Source organism: Euphorbia lathyris, chromosome 7 (genome assembly GCF_963576675.1).
Source record: "Euphorbia lathyris chromosome 7, ddEupLath1.1, whole genome shotgun sequence".
In the NCBI taxonomy this organism is placed as follows: Eukaryota; Viridiplantae; Streptophyta; class Magnoliopsida; order Malpighiales; family Euphorbiaceae; genus Euphorbia; species Euphorbia lathyris.
In genome coordinates this window covers 78,166,251-78,179,913 of record NC_088916.1, presented here as the reverse complement: position 1 = coordinate 78,179,913, position 13,663 = coordinate 78,166,251, and the positions used below count along the sequence as shown (strand labels likewise).

Here is a 13,663-nt window from a genome sequence, read left to right as displayed (position 1 = left end):
TATTTTTTTGTTTAAACTCAGTCCGACTAATTATCGGGTATGGAAAACCTATGTGGTGGCTACACTACAGGCAATGGGAGTTTTTGCAACACAATGTCTCGAGGACACCTCACCTCCTACCAAATTTGTGCCACGTGCATCAGGTCTTGACTACTATGATCCTAACAGCTTTAGTTATAATCCTCTATATCATCAATGGGAACAAAGGGACCATCTCACTAAAGCAACACTTTTGGTGTCTCTCTTTGAGGAAGTTGTCCCTACAATCACCAATCTTGAAATAAATCATTCTGTGTGGTTGCTTTGGAACGTACTTATGGATCAGCCTCTGATAACCTGAGAGTTCAACTTACAATTGAACTTAATGATTTCAAAAAACATGATTTATCCATGGCGGCTTATCTCTAGAAGATCAATATTCTATTTGATGAACTCACTGCTGCAGGCACCCCAACTAGTATCACTCAAACCATTACCACTCTGTTAAAAAATCCTTAGCACTAAATATCATGGGGTTCTTATTGCACTCAATGTGCGTCGTGGTTCTTCGGTTGAATGATTTAAGCTCTATGATGAACTGGTTCATCATGAATTACTCCTCCAGAGTGCTGATCTTGTACTTATGGCGAATCTGTCTGCCAAAACTGATGAAGGCTCTTTTTCTCAACACAAAGGTAAGAAAAAGCATAGTAGCTATTTCCTATATGGTGATACACGTCATTAGGCTGATCGTTGCACTCTAAAACGTCAAAATTCCAGGCCCTCCTCGCACCAGTCTGGACCACCTTGCTCAATTCAAGGGTGGTGCCACCCAGGTCGACATCGTCAGCCATATGCTCATATGAGTTGGACTCAGGGATCCTCTACTTTCTCCTAGTTTGATGAATTGGATGGTACAGACTAACCCTGGTATCATGATACTGGGGTTACTCATCATATGACAAATACTACTCAGAATCTACAACATTATGCCCCTTATCAAGGATTTGATAATATTCAGTTTTGTAATGGTCAAGGTTTGCCAATTTCACACTTAGGCTCTTCTATTGTTCATAAACTTAAACTTAAAAATGTTTTGTTGGTTCCTAAACTCACTAAGTCTTTATTATTTGTTTAAAAATTTACCCGTGATAACTCATGTTGCTTTGAATTTTATCCGTCTTATTTTTTGATAAAGGATCAGGCCAGCAAGGAAATCCTCTTGCTAGTCAATCAGGTCATCAATCAACATAATCTTCCAACATCCAAGCGTGCTTCTGTGTGCGGCTCTTGCCCTCAAGGGAAGCTTTCTAAGTTTAATTTACCTTCTATTAAACACAAAAGTAATTTTATATTTGAATCCATACATTCTGATGTTTGGGGCCCTGCCCTGGTTCCCTCTGTTTTATGGCACCACTATTTTGTTTTATTCATGGATGAGTTTACTCGATTTAGTTGGATATTCTTTCTAAAAATAAGAGTGATGTTGCCTCTATTTTTATGAAATTTCATGCCGTGATTGTATGTCAATATTCTACCATTGTTAAAAAAACTATTCCGATTTTGGAGGTGAATTTCAAAAGTTACGCTCATTTTTTTGCACAACATAGATCATGCATAAATTAGTCTGCCCTCACACTCATGAGCAAAATGGCATCTCTAAATGCAAAATTCGACATGTTGTGGACACTAGTTTGACACTTCTCGCACATGCCTCCATTCCTTCAAAATATTGGAATTATGCTATGGTCACAGTATTCGTCTCATTAATTATCTTCCTACTCGAGTTCTTCAGTCTTCATCGCCTTATTTTCAAGCTTTCAAAAAAATATCGTCTTTAATCATCTGCGTATTTTTAATTGTGGCATTTTGTCCCTTGCTTCGTGAATACAATAGGCATAAATTTGATTTTCGTTCACGCTTATGTGTGTATTTGAGGATTCTCCAAATCATAATGGTTATCTCTATCTGGATCCCATTTCTTGTCGTATTTATATTTGCAAGCATGTTACTTTTCGTGAAGACATTTTTCCTTTCGAACGTTCTGTATCTGCTGTATCGCCTGCGGACTCTTCAATGACCAATGCTTCACTGCCATCTCTGCTCGGTCTTTACCCATGTACTATTTCTAATTTTTGTCCATCTTACTTTGGTCCTCAAGATGGTTCTCCTACTGCTGCCTTGTAAACACATGCTTCCCCAATTAATATTCAAAATCCGGCCCCCTCATCCATATATCCAACTTTTTCTAGGCAACTCTCTACATCCACTCCCAATAATATAGTTGTTGTGAATATAGGACCCTCACTCAACTCTTATTTATTGCCTACCACCCCTACACGCCAATCACCACTCTAATCCCACTTTCCTGCTTCATCACAAATTAATAAATCATTGGCTCCTGCTAACACCTCACTCCATTCTCATTCACTTTCTCCAATGAACGTCGTGTCATCTCAATTGGTTCGGCAATATCCGATACAACTTAGACAATCCACACTACATTCTTGTGGGAAGTTTTCGGGACTCCAGGCTTCCATGAGGGACCAAGCTTCGGATCCTAGCTGTTTCTCGAAGGCTGCAAGATTCAAAGAGTGGCGAGAGGCCATGTCCGACGAACTTAAAGCACTTTTGGAAAATAAAACCTGGAGATTAGTCCATCGCCCCTCAAATCGAAATATCATCACGTATCGTTGGCTCTTTTAGACTAAGAAGCGGTCTGATGGCTCGGTTGAACGTTATAAGGCACATTTAGTTGCTCGGGGATTTACACAACAGTCCTGTCTGGATTACAAAGAAACATTCAACCCCGTTGTAAAGGCCACAACCATTCGAATTATTTTTTCTCTTGCTGCTGCTCACAATTGGTCTATTAATCAATTAGACGTCTCAAATGCTTTTCTTCATGGACATCTTACTGAAACAATCTACATGGAGCAACCTCAAGGATTTCAGGATAAAGATCATCCCGATCATGTATGTCTCTTGCAAAAATCGTTCTATGGGCTCAAACAATCACCACGAGCATGGTTTATTCGTTTCATGCAATTTTTATGTACAATAGGTTTCTCAATGTCCCAGGCGGACAACTCCATATTTACTTGATTTACACCATATATAAGATTTTTCTATTATGTTATGTGGACGATATTATGATTACTGGAAAAAATTTGATCCTCATTGAGCCAACAATTAGGGCAATTGAGTCTGAGTTTCCAAAATGGAACCTTGGGCGAGCATCATACTTTCTTGGACTTGAAATTACCTACAACACTCGAGGTATTAATCTCTCTTAGGCTCAATATGCTGGTGACATCCTTACTAGATTCAAAATGCAGATTGTAAGTCGTGCTCTACACCAATGGCCATAACACTAAATTTATCACGAGGGCATGGCACACCGTTGGCTTTCGGGGATGAATATCGCAGCGTTGTTGGTGCTTTACAATACCTCACGTTAACTCGACCAGACATTGCCTTTTCTGTGAATAAACTGTGTCAGTTTCTCCATTGTCCAACTGATGAGCACTAAAAAGAGTGAAACGTGTTCTTCGTTATGTATATGGTACTCGAACTCTTGGGATTTCTTTCTCATCCCAGCTTATTCGTGCCATACACTGTTATTCTGATAGTGATTGGGGTGGGTGTCCTGATGATTGATGATCCACCGATGCATTCTGTATCTTTCTTAGTAACCGTCTAGTCTTTTGGCATACTCGAAAACATCCAACAATTGCTCGATCTTCTATTGAAAGTGAGTACAAGGCTGTTGCAAATGCAACAACTGGACTTCTTTGGATACAATCTCTCTTACAGGAATTACGGTTTCCAATTTCACGTCCTATTCAGTTATGGTGTGACAATGTTGGAGCTATCTACTTTATGGTTAATCCTGTATTTCATGCTCGCACAAAGCGCATTGATTTGGACTACCACTTTGTTCAGGAACAAGTGGCAAACAGATTCTTATCGGTTCGCTTTATTCCAACTGATGACCAAGTTGTTGATGTTTTGACCAAGCCTCTATCTAGTGCCAAATTTCTTTTACTTCAGGATCATTTATGACTGTGCACGATATCGGCTTGAGGGGGGCTGTTAATACATATTAACTTTGTTTACTTTTCTACAAATCTATCCTATATTCTTATCTCCTACTCCTAGTCTATCTAAAATAGAATTAGTTTAGGGTTCAATAACTATTTATGTATAAATACATACATCCTGTAAACCCTAATTAATATAATCAAAACTTTATTCATTCAATTATATTTCTTAGTTTTTACATCACAAACTCCTTGAACTTTCTTATTCTGTTGCAACTAAATACAAAAACCATAATACTAACTCTCGATTCTCATCCATTCTATCTCTCAAACCTGCAACACTAACTTCTATAATAGGTTAAAAGGTAGAAGAATAGAAAAAATTACCTCTCGAATCAATGAAGATGTGTTTTTAGAATTTAAGTTTAATAAGTTTTTCGTATTTAGTTGTTACGGAATAAGCAAGTTTAGGGAGCTGGTGAGAGACACTTGCAAAGTGCAATGAGTTAATCTATTTTTATGGACGAGTTTAGGGAGCTGGTGATATGAAATAAGAAATTTTAGAGAGTTAGTGAGACACTAAAAAAGTTCAGGAAGCCAATCTACTTTTATGAACAAGTTCAGGAAGCTGATGATGTATTACGCCAACGAAAAGACTGATTTTATTATGATGTTACATATCTCCATAAAATTAATTATTATTACTAATTCACAATAATAATGTGCCTAACTAACTAGAAAATCTGCTTTGAGAAAAAAAACTAACTAAAAAATCTGACGTATTCATGATATTATTAATTCTGATAATTGTAAAATAAAATTAATTAATTCCTAATAATTATTAATATACATTATTACTTATTATCATCTATAATGAATATTTATTATTTTTTGTTCTATGAATATATACATAAATAGAGTTTTAAATGTTTTTAATATATCGTTTTGGTGGGGTAGTAAGAAGAGCGGTGATAGATCAATAAACTGGATGTCCTAGGAAAGACTGTGCATTTCCAAACACTCAAGTGGCCTCAATTTCTGTGACTTTACTGTCTTTACTCTAGCCACGTTGGGAAAGCAAGGGTGGCGACTCCAATCGGACCTTAATGCTCTTGTAAGTCGTGTCTTCAAAGCTAAATACTACCCACAAGGGGTTTTTCTCGCTGCTCGTTTAAGGCATTCTCTGAGTTTCATTTGGAGGAGCATTTGGCAATCTCAATTATTGTTAGAAAAAGGTTTTCGCTGGAAAATCGGGGATGGAAGAACCATCAAAGTGTGGAATAATCCATGGTTGAAAGACCCATTGGATCATCGAATTCAAACGCAGGCTCATGAGGGTATACATCAGATTTGTGTCGCTTACTTGTTTATGCTTAACTCGAGAGCCTGGGACTTTGAACTTTTGGAGGAGATGTTTAATAGCAGGGATGTGTAGGAGATAATGAAATTGCAGCCACCTGCTGGAGCTGGTGGGGATTCGATAATATGTGCAAAATCTAAATCTAGTATTTACTCGGTGAAATCCGCATACAGACTTGCGATGGATGTTTTCTCATTATATCAGGAATTATATATGACTGGGGACTATCATAAGATATGGGGCGTTGATGTATCTTATAAAATCCGTTATTATGTTTGGCGTGTGGGAAGAGATTGTTTGCCGCATAGAGCAAATCTCCTTAAACGGGGCTTGAATGTGAATCCCTCGTGTGTATGTGATCGAGATATCAAAGACAATTGGCACCTGTATGTTGAATGTGAGTTTGCACGAGATGTGTGGAGGGGAGCTGGGTTGGCGAACATGATTCGTGAATTGGCAGAAGGCGCAGAAAATTTCAATGACCTCATGTTTCGAGTTCTGGCAGGAACATCAATATACTGCTCTGGGAAATTTCTCCCACTTTTATGGATGATCTGGCGTCAGCGTAATGAAAAGCTTTGGGACCACACGGCCCCCTCGGTATTTCGCACTGTCCGAAGTGCTATTGAACAAATAACTGATTGGTGTCGGGTGAAGCAGTTGTGTAGAACTGCTGCTAGACCTGCACCTGGTATATCATGCACATCATGGCACCGTCCACCTGCTGATATCCTAAAATGTATTGTGGATGTTGTGTCTTTTCCTTATTCGATGCAGACGAGAATTGGAGCTGCTATCCATGATTGGGAAGGTAGATTTGTGGCAGGAAGAATATGTCGAATCGATGGCACTCCCCCAGTAAACGAATGTGAAGCTCGGGCTTTATTAGAGGCTATTAAATGGGTTGCTTCTCGAGGGTATCAATGAGTAGTGTTTGAATCGGATGCCAAGGTGGTAGTGGACGCCATTCACTCAAATGTTGCTGACATAACGGAATTCGATGATCTTATTACACAATGTCGAACGTTACTTAATTCCGACGACTCTTATTCGGCCACTTTTACTCGGAGACAAATAAATGTGATTACTCATACACTAGCTAGAGAATCACATTTTGCTATTAGTTCCGTAGTTTTTGAGCAAACTCCTATATTTCTTTTTGATGTAAACCATATTCTTTGCCTGCTCGAGACTCATTAATAAAATTTTCTTTCAAAAAAAATGTTTTAATATAATGCTTCAAAAAAATGTTTTTAATATTTGTCATTAGAAAATATATTACTAACATTTTTTAATATGTCTCGAGTCAATGAAATTATTTAATGAATAAAATATTTAATTTATTCCGAATTAATAATTTCAAATTTATAATAAACAATTGCTAATAATCACGTTTTGCTTAATTCGAAAACTAATATTTAAAAAGTGTGGAATATTCTGAGAATCTCATCCATTCTTCAAACTCATAATTGTTTATATTTATGAGAGAAATAGAAAATAAATATTGTTTCCGAAAGCAATACAAAATAAATATTTAAATCTATATATAATTATATATATATTATTTATTAAAAAAATCTATATATTTTTCCATATATTCAATATGAAAAATAAAAATAAAACGGACGGCTATCTTTTATACACGTGGCAAAGCAACAAAGCATAACGGATACAAAACCAAACTGTGGGTCCTCCCTGCTCACGTGTATGATTTAATCCCAGGATTCGCAGCCAGAGAGAGAGAGAACCGCGGCCGAAATCTCTGGCCGATCTGATCTCCGCCTCACTGCCACCGCACCGGCCGGAAACCTTCTCTCTTCCCTGTCGATCATCTACTAGTCCCTTCCTCGCCTTCATTCCTATGTGCTTAATTGAGTGTTAGTAAAAAATAACTCGTTCTCGACTTCCTCGCCGTCCTAAATTCAACCGCCATTCTCTTCGAAACCTTTCCTTCCTAGGGTTTTTCCTTATGGCATTTTCCTAATTTGCTCATTTTCTTCTCCATGGCTGCCAGTTCCAGCGGCGTTACCACTCAGATTCACTTCGAGATTAGTCGACTCCACATTTCTCCTGTTCGTACCACTCTTTTTGGATTCCGGTTGAGAGAGTGGAAGAAGAAGAATCGGATTAGTTGTTGCTGCTCTTCCGACTCCGTGGTTCCTATTCTGAGGACTTCTGCGTCCCGTAAGAGTGTAGAGAAAAATGAAGAGAAGTGCTCTCGTAGCGTCCGTGTCCAAGCCACTCCAGCATTGCCTTTTGCTTCTTCTCAGTACGAGCCTCTGTTTTTTTTCTAGTTTTGTTTTGTTTATATGATTTTGGACATTACTTGCTATAGCACTGACGATTCTCGATGTTTTAATTCCCACTTCGGGGATAAAGATCGACACTCATTAAAGATTAGTTTTATGCAAGTTGCATTTTTCTTTTAATTGCTACTTAATTCTTGTATAATTAGCTATTTTGAAATAATATCTTAGAGGTGTGGGGTATGAGTTTATCTGAAATTTATTCTGTTAAGTCATTCTCAATATGTAAATTTCAGGAGTACTTCTCAGCTGTGTTTTTTAGATGGCATTCATTTAGAACATACGCCCTTGTTTAGATTGATCATTGATTAACCAAACCGAAGTGCTTATCTCCCAATTTAAGGGATATTGCAGTCACTTTGAACATGAGGAGTAGAATTTTATATATTCATGAATTAATGTTTAGAAGATTCTAAAGTTTCTACTTGAAACTTACATTGATAATGTATTGGTGAGTTTATGTTTATATATGGTAGATATACTTTTATGTCCAAGAGTCAAATGTAAAATTTCTAATTTAGCTACACCAAGATTGCAGGGCAGAGTAGGCAAGCTTATCTCATGCTGGTGACATTTTTGTATATAGATTGGTAAAGTTTGTGATGAAGTCATAATTTGTAACTGTACCTATTGTAGGTCTCGCTATGTTTCAAAACAAGAAAAATTTTCTCCTCGTTGTACCGGTACACCAAGAAATACTGGTCCACAGTCTCGAGATACCCCACCAAAGAGAGGTAAGGTTACTTGCCATGTAAAATTCCAATTCAAACTTATTCTGGCAGTGTTGAAGTTAGGGTGGTTTCCTGTTATGTTAAACCTTTATTTTTTTGTAATAACTTTTAAAAATTTCTGACACTAGCACATGTAACAGTGTCATTTTTAATAAATGGTGTGTCCACTTGATATCTCCATGTAGACACAGGTATTGCAAATGAAAAAGACTGGGGCATCAACTTGTTGAATGAACATGTTAATGAATCTGGCACTAATGACGATGGCAGTATTTGGTATCGAGAAAGTGGAGAAGACCTGGGTGAGAATGGGTACAGATGTAGATGGGCAAGGATGGGTGGACGATCAAATGATGATACCTCAGAATGGAAAGAAACGGTATACGATCATTTTGGTCATAATATTTGTATGTATAACTGATGTGACAGTGAAGTAAATTGGAAGACATTTTTTAATCTCATGTATGTAACACAAAAAATGTTAATACATTAGCAAAATTCATTCTTCTGATGATCGATGAAAGACAACTTAGTAGCCTATGCATTCTGTTACTGGTTGGTCATAATATGAATCGTACCTGTATTACCATGCTAAATGATACGTGAGCAATATCGATTTTCTGAAAATTTAAATAACTAATACAGATTATTATTAGTTGTGAACTTTAGTATGCCTTGTTGACTATTTGGTGGTTAGTTCTGTACTTCTTAACCACTTATCAGTTGAAGTACCATCAATCAGTTGAGATAGCACACTTTTTTTTTGGTGGAGTTGGACTTGGAGATTCCTTGTTGATACCTGAAGTCTTACTTATCTAAAGTAATAAATCAAAACCAGAAAAAGAAAACTGTTTTGTTTTACTTTAGCTGGTAAGAGTTATTTATAGGTATGCACAGCTTTCCAAAAACTAACATCATAGTGCAACTTATCAGAACTGATGTTTTTTTTTTCTCCAGAAAATGCAACATTGCCTTTTTTATTATTTTTTTATAACCCTATTAAGTATCATCCCAGGTGGATGCATCATACCTGAAGTCTTACTTATCTAAAGTAATAAATCAAAACCACAAAAAGAAAACTGTTTTGTGTTACTTTAGCTGGTAAAAGTTATTTATAGGTATGCACAACTTTCCAAAAACTAACATCATAGTGCAACTTATCAGAACTGATGTTTTTTTCTCTCCAGAAAATGCAACATTGCCTTTTTTATTATTTTTTTTATAACCCTATTAAGTATCATCCCAGGTGGATGCATTTAATTGGATTTATTGATCTCCTTGACAGTGGTGGGAGAAAAGTGACTGGACTGGATACAAAGAGCTTGGTATATTACTTTTTCTATTTGCCTGGCGTGATAACTATTTTTTTAATACATGCATATTGGATTCATTTACCTCCAAAATCTTTGGAGGTGCTCACCATAATTTGAGTTGATATCTTTTAGGTGTGGAAAAATCTGGAAGGAATGCTGAAGGGGATTCATGGTGGGAAACATGGCAAGAGGTGCTCCATCAAGATGAATGGAGGTCTATTTTTTAATAGGTTTATCTATTTTGATAAAATTCAAAGGTTTACTAAGTCATCATCTTAACTTGGATTATGTATTGCTCCTGTAATATGTTGTTGCAGTAACCTAGCAAGGATAGAGAGGAGTGCACAGAAACAAGCAAAATCAGGGACTGAAAATGCTGGATGGTATGAGAAGTGGTAAGATAATAGCATTACTCACAGTTATATGTAATTTATGTGTTAAGTATGCATTTTGTCTAAATAATTATATATCCACTGATCCTTGTGTATTGATAACTTACTGATATAAACTTAGGTGGGAGAAATATGATGCCAAAGGCTGGACTGAGAAGGGGGCACATAAGTACGGTAGACTTAATGAGCAGTCCTGGTGGGAGAAGTGGGGAGAGCATTATGATGGCAGAGGATCTGTTCTCAAATGGTTTTGCTCTAAATTATATCTTTTATTGGCTTTTCATATGCTTGGAGCTAGTTTTTGTGTTTCTGGACTTTGAAATGCTTGATTATGATCAATTGGAGAAAGTAATATGCTTATATCTTCAGATGAAGATCTTCGATTCAATGATAATATTCAGCTTATGGTGGCTGTATTACTGACTACTATGAGTATGGAGAAAATCAGGACTTTAGAAGCTGAAATGTGGTTTGGTGAATATGAGAATAGAGCATCTGTTGAATAGGCAATTTGTGTTGTATCCCCAAAAATGATGTATTATAGGACCCTTCAAAACAAGTGGATCTTATGTTTCCTGTGCATCTACTAGGCTGCTTTGACAATAGTTTTAGGATACACCCAGCATTTCTTTCATAATTCATCTTTATGTAGTCAGTCACTAGTCAACATCCCCTCTTTGCAAGTCATTTCCAGTACTTCCACCGAGTAATTTAATTTTATGTAATTTTTTCACCCTCAGGACAGATAAATGGGCAGAAACTGAGCTGGGAACCAAATGGGGTGACAAGTGGGAAGAGAAGTTTTTTGCTGGTATAGGTTCTCGCCAGGGTGAGACATGGCATGTTTCCCCAAGTGGTGAACGTAAGTTTATTCAGTTTTATGTTTCCTTGTTTACTATATTTCATCCAAGTTTATTTACTGTTGAACATTTCTCTTGATTTTACTTTAAATGGTACCTGTCATAAATTCTACTTGAATTTAGATGACCAGTTTATACATGTTTGTGCTGCATTGTGCTAATTGCTTTTGGATGCCAGCAAGTCTTTCATTGTGTGTGCACCATGCACAGTTCTTAATTACCTTCTAGGGTATGACAGATTTACAGATAGCTAAGAAACCAATACAATTGATCAGATTTTGTGATAAAACAATGAAGGATGCTTTCTGCAATTTTGTGATAAAATTTGAAGTTTTTAGCAGTTAACTAAGGAGTCAAAACTGATGAATGTAATATGATAAATGTAGGGTGAATTTCTAGAAGAAAAGCTACTTGCAAAGGGATAAAAGATGTGCTTTTTTTTTCTTTCCTTTTTGTAATAAAATTGTGCAGTTATTCGTCAATTCACATAATGAACTCTTCAAGTTTAAGACAACTTAATATTAACATGCATACAACATGCTTTAGTGGTTAATTGATACGGACTTCATAGAACATGCCACATATCACTATTGTAACTTAACTGGTCTGTTGTGATGTGAGATCTGTTACCTTAATAATAATCAAGCTGCACACTTTATCATTGACAACATATGGAAACTCCCAACTTAATTTGACATAACCAAGAGCAAGACACAATTAGATTTTTCTGTTTTTTTTTTACCAAAGTGAATTTTGGTGATACATGAACAATGACTCGTATCATGTTGCTCGTTCAAATGCTTATATTCGGCTTTGATTGCCATTCACATGTTTTACACACTCTTTTTCTTTGGCTTTGTTTAGGTTGGTCAAGGACATGGGGAGAGGAACACTTTGGAAATGGGTATGAAACTCAATTTATCAATTTATCAATCTGTTGATCTTTTATCTATTAATTCCATTTCTTAAACATTATTCTTTTCACTGTCTCTGCAACTGTTAACCCAGTTTGGAAAAGACATAATTATGAACTATTTTTCTGTACATTAATATATTTTCTCTTTCATGATCTCAGTAAAGTTCACAAGTACGGAAAGAGCACTACAGGAGAAAGCTGGGATATAGTTGTGGATGAGGAAACCTATTACGAGTAAGAGTATTTCCCTATCTTCCTTGAATTGCTCGTTTCCTAAAGGCTTAGTCAAATGAGTTCCTATTAGGGGCGGTGGCAATTTATGTAAGTGGACCGTGTCAATTATCAGGTTTAGGGGTGTTACCGAACTGAGACCGAGCCTGGATAGGCTCGGTCAGCTCGAAAATTTGGACTCGGCTTGAGCTGGAGAGAACCAAACACATGCTAGGCTCGAAGCTCAGTTCGAGAACGGCTCGAGAATGATCTTGAGCTCAAATTTGTACTTAAATATACCTGTTTGAATGAAATATATATATAGCAATTAAAAAATAATTGAGGTTGTTTGCAAGCTTTCGTGCTGAGCTTTACGAAGTGCAAATTCCTCGAGCCGAGCTCAAATAGTTTGTGAGCTACCTTGGATCTTTAACACCCGTAACCGGCCCTTAATCAGGTTAGAGTCCAATGAGTCAATCCTAACCCGTTGCAAAAAATTTCGTGTCAACCTAATCAGATTTGTATTGGGTTCGCAGTCACATGTAATTTTACGACCTTTTGATAATGATTGACATTTAAAAATACAAAACAATATAGTAACCATCTAAAAGTTTGACTGAAAATCTATTTAACAAACCTTTGACCCGCTAATATCATGTTGGGTTCGTATATTGTGTTTGTAATTTTACTATCTCTATAGGTGATGACAGAGAAATATAGAAGGTCCAAGTCTGTTCGACGGTAACTTATAATTTTATTACCTCTATTAAGGTGATATGTAAAGATCGGTGTTATTTTAGAGTTAGTAAGTCGAACCCTAACTCTTAATAACTCACTAAATTTGTGTCGTGTTGTCTCGGGGTCGTGTACACAATTGCCACCTAGTTAAATATTGTATGTTTTCATGAATATGGTACTAAAATAAATGTTGACCTTGATGAAGGGCTGAGCCTCATTATGGATGGGCTGATGTGGTTGGAGATTCAACTCAATTACTGTCTATTCAACCGCGGGAGAGACCACCTGGATTCTATCCGAATCTCGACTTTGGCTCATCATCTCAACAACAACCAGACCCAGAGCTAGAGCTAGAGCCAGAGCCAGATCCAGAGCCAGTGAGTGATGATGATTCATCAGAGTTGCCTCCCACTCCTTCACAATAACGTATTTATATTCAGTCTCTACTTTTTTCTTTTGCATTTAGTTATGATTTTTTCTGATATCTCTCTCATTTTAAGAACTCATTTTTTCAAGGGAATACATTTTCCATCTGTTCATTCTTTGGAATTTTTTGTAAATGCATCCCCTTCTCTTAGTCTGTAGGTAGACTTTGACTCAACCCTTCTCCTTTTTATTTTCAAATCTTAAATTCTTTATTAGTTTTTCTGGCTGCTGCTCATGTTAGATAGATTGGATGGTGAAAAGTTGAGTTTTTTTTTATTATTCTAGTGTTAATTTGAAATTTTATGAGTAGATTACAGGTAGAGTAGTTAGAAAATGAAAATTTCTTGTTATTAGTTCAACAATTCATCAAGTTTGTTGGGTTTCTTTCA

The 13,663-nt window shown here is 36.6% G+C and overlaps 1 protein-coding gene across 1 annotated transcript; it reads left to right on the top strand.

Annotated features, from left to right (window-relative positions):
* Window positions 1-7,092: 7,092 nt before the first annotated feature.
* On the top strand, window positions 7,093-13,663 carry LOC136235421 (protein EARLY STARVATION 1, chloroplastic). The gene is made up of 11 exons (XM_066025090.1): window positions 7,093-7,651; window positions 8,325-8,422; window positions 8,605-8,798; window positions 9,705-9,744; window positions 9,865-9,946; window positions 10,050-10,127; window positions 10,246-10,371; window positions 10,865-10,986; window positions 11,849-11,888; window positions 12,060-12,134; window positions 13,054-13,663. The coding sequence occupies exons 1-11, from the start codon at window positions 7,386-7,388 to the stop codon at window positions 13,271-13,273; spliced, it is 1,341 nt and encodes a 446-aa protein (XP_065881162.1). The 5' UTR covers window positions 7,093-7,385; the 3' UTR covers window positions 13,274-13,663.